The sequence below is a fragment of the Lycium barbarum genome, chromosome 11 (genome assembly GCF_019175385.1).
Source record: "Lycium barbarum isolate Lr01 chromosome 11, ASM1917538v2, whole genome shotgun sequence".
Classification (NCBI taxonomy): Eukaryota; Viridiplantae; Streptophyta; class Magnoliopsida; order Solanales; family Solanaceae; genus Lycium; species Lycium barbarum.
This window is the reverse complement of record NC_083347.1, coordinates 52,460,646-52,466,247: the sequence shown is the minus strand read 5'-3', so window position 1 is coordinate 52,466,247 and position 5,602 is coordinate 52,460,646. Positions and strand designations below refer to the sequence as shown.

At 40.9% G+C, this 5,602-nt stretch overlaps 1 protein-coding gene across 1 annotated transcript; it reads left to right on the top strand.

Annotated features, from left to right (window-relative positions):
• The first annotated feature begins 4,926 nt into the window (after window positions 1-4,926).
• Window positions 4,927-5,253, top strand: LOC132619836 (uncharacterized). The gene has a single exon (XM_060334612.1). The coding sequence runs from the start codon at window positions 4,927-4,929 to the stop codon at window positions 5,251-5,253; it is 327 nt and encodes a 108-aa protein (XP_060190595.1).
• Window positions 5,254-5,602: the final 349 nt, after the last annotated feature.

The window sequence follows — 5,602 nt, the reverse complement described above, 5'->3', positions numbered from 1 at the left end:
TGGTCATCCCTTCGTTATGTTGATTTGGGCCTGTTTTGGCATGTGTTATACTTTAGTTGCCTGTGAGTGGCTTGTTGATGATCTTGAGTTCATGATGGAAAGACTTAAATGTGATAAACGACATAATGAGTTGAAGTTGATTTATTTCTTATTTAACGGTTTTCATTAATGGTGTTACTAAGTTTGGTGATTTACTCTATCTCTTTTCAAACTGCTTTTATTGACACCGTTTTGCTGATCCTTATTATATTAGTTTATTATATTAACTATTGTCCCGGAGACACTCACTGAGTACCCAGTACTCAGGCATACCATTGTTGGTTTTGATGGTGTATTAGATAACATTGAGGAGCAAGTTCGAGATACGCGCGCGGATTAAGAGAGCTTGCTACTTTCTGGGCTATTTGATGAGCCCTCATGCTTGTTCGTGGGGCACCATCCTATCTTAGTTATTGTTTTAGTTTCCAAGCTGCGTCCTGAAGTTAGATTATGTTTTATTTATCATCTTAGAGGCTCCATAGATAGATGTTTTTTCTGTGGGTAGTTGTTGAAGTTAGTGCTTGACTCTTTGGGTGTTGCTACATTTTATAACGATACATTTATGATAGACTTCCGCTGATTTTATTATTTGATGGTGATCATGAGTTAGGTAGCTATTTATAACTTATTGATAATGTTGAAATATTATCGAAAGAGATTAGACATTTATTGATTTTATAAGGTGCTTTCGGTGATGTTCATAGCATCGGATGCCTGTTATGCCTAGGGTTGGTTATGAGGCGTGACAAGATTGGTATCAGAGCCTAGGTTTAGATGTGTCTTAGGATTTGTCTATGTCTGTGGAGCTGTGTCTAGTGGAGTCTTCCTTGTGCAGCCTGATCACCTGTATGATCGAAGGATTACCTGGACATTTATGGGTGTTTCTCATTCTTCTTTATTCTAGATGGTGCTATAGAGCTTGAACTTTTGTTAGGATCGATCTGACGTGTTCGTTAATTCGTGCCTCACAGAAATGGCTTTGACGCGTGCGGGAGCTGCTAACCAAAGAAGTAATGGTGCTTCTAATTCATCATCTGGCAGACGAGCCACTAGGATCACTAACCGCACCACTGCTGAAGCTAACGCTAGGGTTGAAAACAACAATGGAGACCAGGTACCACCACTAGCACCAGCTGCCCCTACTTTAGGCATGACTAATATTGGATCAATGCAGAATGCGATCCAGATGCTTACCACCCTTATGGCAGCCTAGCATCAACATGGGGGTGCAGATTCGGCACTTAGTTGGGGAGGAAGATTTAAGCAGTTTCTGGGTTTGAATCCGCCCAAGTTCTTTAGTTCACGAGAAGAAGATGATCCCAGTATTTTATGTATGAGACTTTCAAAGCTCTAAGGGAAATGCGTTCTCATGGTTCTGAAGCTATGGAATTTGCAGCATACCAATTAAAAGATGTTGCTCATGCTTGGTTCAAATTGTGGGAGACTGGAGGAACGATTTGCTCTAGCTGCAAAGTTTGAGAAAATTGAGCAGGGCACTATTTTCATTTGTGAGTATGGTTTGAAGTTTACTCATCTGGAGAGGTATGCAATGTATATGATTCCGTCAAAAAATCACAAGTTGAGCCGATTTGTGTGTGGGTTGGTGCCGCGTATCAAGTCTACGTGTGCTGCTGCTGCTATGTCCCCTACTTGCACATTTTCGTCCCTGGTTGTGATCACTGAACAAAAAGAGAATTGGAAGGGTGAAGAGAGGTGAGAAAGGGAACAAAGTAAGAAGGCTCGGTTTGCGGGTGGCTTCAGTGGTTCACAAAATGGAGGGCAAAGGACAAGGTATTCTGCACCTGCACAGACTGGAGCTTACTCTAATGCTTGTGCTCCATCTGGTCGACAAGGTCAATTGAGCAACAATCAGAACAGGTATCTGCAAGGTAATAACCGACACTCATCTGGATGGGAGGATCGTATTTGTCACCATTATAGTATAAGGGGTCATATCAAGAGAGAGTGTAGGAAATGGTTACGTGAAATGGCTAACTCTTCTGGCAAGAGATACAATCTGTCTGCTGCTGTTGCTGCTAAGAATCTGCCTGCTGGCAATACTAAAAACGTTCCTAATGCCCATGGTAATGGGACTGGTAAAGCGGTTACTAACACCGCCAATGAGGGACAAGCTTGACTTATGGGTTAACTCACAACAAGGCAGCTGAAACCTCATATGTCGTGGTCATAGGTATTATCACTATTTGCTCTTTTGATGTATAATCGTTGATTGATTCGGGTTCAATTCTCTCTTATGTGACATCATATTTTGCTCTTGACTATGGGGTAGAGCTCGAACTATTGTTAGAAACCTTCTCTGTGGATACCCTTGCTGGTGTTCCTGTTGTTGCTTCTAGAGTTTATAGAAACTGTGTAGTTGTAATTAAAGGCCATGAGATTATAGCTGACTTGTTTGAACTAGAGATGGTAGATTTTAATGTGATTATGGGGATGGTTTGGCTATCTGAGTGTTATGCAAATGTGGATTGCCAGCATAAATTAGTTCATTTTGAATTTCCTAATGAATCAGTTATTGTGTGAAAAGGTAAAATTGCTAAGCCTCGATGTAGGTTTATTTCTCATATTAAGGCTCATAAAATGATCTCAAAAGGGTGTATTTATCATCTAGTAGCCGTCAATGACACTCAAGCCGTAGTACCCAAATTTAAGTCTGTTCCTATAGTTAATGAATTTTCTGAGGTATTTCCAAAAGATATTTCGGGCATTCCGCCATATAGAGTTATTGATTTTGGGATTGATGTTATTCCCGATACTCAACCGATCTCAATTCCACCGTATCGTATGGCTCCGGCAGAGCTACTGGAGTTGAAAGACCAATTGGAGGACTTGTTGGATAAAGGTTTTATTCAACCAAGTACCTCACATTGGGGTGCTCCGGTCCTGTTCGTCAGAAAGAAGGATGGTTCTCTTAAAAGTAAGAATCCTTTGCCTAGGATAGATGACCTGTTCGACCAACTTCAGGGTGCTAAATTCTTCTCCAAGATTGATTTGAGGTCTGGGTACCATCAGCAACAGATAAAGGTGTAAGATATTCCAAAAATAGCATTTTGTACTCGTTACAGACACTTCGAATTTTTGGTCATGTCCTTTGGTCTGACGAATGCCCCTGCTGCATTTATGGACCTAATGAATTGTGTGTTCAAACTTTTTCTTGATTGTTTGTCTTCATTGATGATATTTTGGTGTATTCGAAGAGTCGTGAGGATCATGCAGATCACTTGAGAATAACCTTAACAACACTTGAGGAGAACAAGCTTTATGCAAAATTTTCTAGTTGTGAGTTCTGGCTCAACTCTGTGGCTTTCTTGGGCCATGTGTTGTCTAGCGAAGGTATTAAGGTAGATCCGCAAAAAATTTTGGCAGTTAAGGACTGGCCGAGACCTACAAGTGTGACAGATATTCATAGCTTCTTGGGTTTGGCAAGTTACTATCGGAAGTTCTTGGAAGGTTTCTCATCGATAGCTTTACCATTTATGAAATTGACTCAGAAAACTACTAAGTTCCAATGGTCTGAAGCCTGTGAAAAGAGCTTTCAAGAGCTTAAGGCGCGATTGACTTCAGCTCTTCTTTTGACTCTACCTTCTGGGTTTGGTGGCTATGTAGTTTACTGTGATGCTTCCAAATATGGTTTGGGTTGTGTGTTGATACAAAATGGTAAGGTAATCGCCTATGCTTCACGCCAGTTGAAGAAGCATGAGAAGAATTATCCAACTCATTATTTGGAATTGGTTGCTGTAGTGTTTGCTCTAAAGAATTAGCGTCACTACTTGTATGGTGAGCACTGTGATATTTTCACTGATCACAAGAGTTTGCAATATATCTTCAAGCAGCGAGAGTTGAATCTTAGACAGAAGATGGTTAGAGTTGTTGAAGGATTACGACTTGAACATTTTGTATCATCCTGGTAAGGCGAATGTTGTTGCTGATGATTTGAGCTGAAAGTATATGGGCATGTTAGCATATTTACATGCTCAAGATATGCCGATGGGAAAGGAAATTTTAAGACTTGCTAGCCTCGGAGTTCGACTCGATGAAACTGAAAATGGGGAGCTAGTAGGAATTACGCAAACGTGATTTGATATTGTAGAGAGAATTAAGTCCAAACAATATGAAGATAGACTTTTGGTAAAGCTGCGAGATAGAGTGGAAAGGGGTGAGTACACCTCATTCACCGTGGGTGCCGGTGATGATGTCCTAAAGGTGCAAGAACGTTTGTGTGTCCCTGATGTTGATGGTCTTCGACAAGAGTTGATGGTGAAGGCACATAGTTCTAAATATTCTGTGCATCCGGGATCCACCAATATGTATAAGGATTTGAAACAACCCTATTGGTGGAAGAGCATGAAGGTAGATATCTCTAACTTTGTGGCGAACTGTTTGAACTGTCAGCAGGTGAAGGCCGAACACCAAAGACCTGTTGGTTTGGCTCAGAACATTGAGAGTCCCCAATGGAAGTGGGAGATGATTAATATGGACTTTGTCATGGGTTTACCCCGCACAAAGGCCAAGTTTGATTCTACTTGGGTGATCGTTAATAGACTCACCAAGTCTACTCATTTCCTTCCTGTGAAGACAAAGGATACTGCGGCGCATTATGCCGAGTTATATTTAAAGGAGATCATTAGATTACATGGGATTCCAATATCTATCATATCTGGCAGAGGTACTCAATTCACTGCTCATTTCTGGAAATTGTTCCAAGAAGGTTTGGGAACTCGACTGAACTTGAGCACTGCCTTTCATCCTTAAAAAGACGGCAAGACAGCTCACAGTCGACATATGTCTTATACGGATATGAGGCATTACGAGCTTGAGTTTTCTGTGGGAGACAAGGTATTCTTGTGAGTGTCGCCGATGAAGGGAGTAATGCGGTTTGGTAGGAAGGGTAAGATTAACCCTCGTTTTATTGGCCCTTATGAAATTGAGAGAAGAGTTGGGAAGGTGGCTTACGAGTTGAGGTTACCATATGGGATAGCTATAGTGCATCCTGTGTTTCATATTTCGATGTTGAGGTTGTATAAATCGGATCCCTCCCATGTCTTGACTCATGAAGAGATTGAAATCAATGAAGGATTATCTTATGAAGAAGAAGCTGTGCAAATCTTTGATCGACAAGTTAGAAGGTTGAAAACAAAAGATGTAGCTTCGGTTAAAGTCCTGTGGCGAAATCATAATACCGAAGAAGCAACTTGAGAAGCGGAGGAGGACATGAAGAAGAGATACCCTCACTTATTCCCTATTCTAGGTATGTGTCAAAATTTTTGGTCATCAAATTCTAGCGAAAGTGTAGACTAAAGGTGTGAATTTTGTATTTTATGTTTCGACTTGTTAGGGTTAGCTGTTGTAACGACCTGTTAGGTCGTTTTGGTTGTTTTACCTATTTTGACCTTGTGAACCCGCCCCTTTGATTGTTTTGGATTGTTGTGTAGTGGGCGTGCTTGACACAATTCCTGAGGTAGTTGAAATCTCTCAAGTTGGAAATTTGTTAAGTTAAAGAATTCTTAAGTGTTAGGTTGACTTTAAGCATCATCGGGGGCATTTG

Bases quoted from the DNA above. Each gene is read 5' to 3' on its own strand.
- LOC132619836 (XM_060334612.1), top strand. From the start codon at position 4,927: ATGCGGTTTGGTAGGAAGGGTAAGATTAACCCTCGTTTTATTGGCCCT.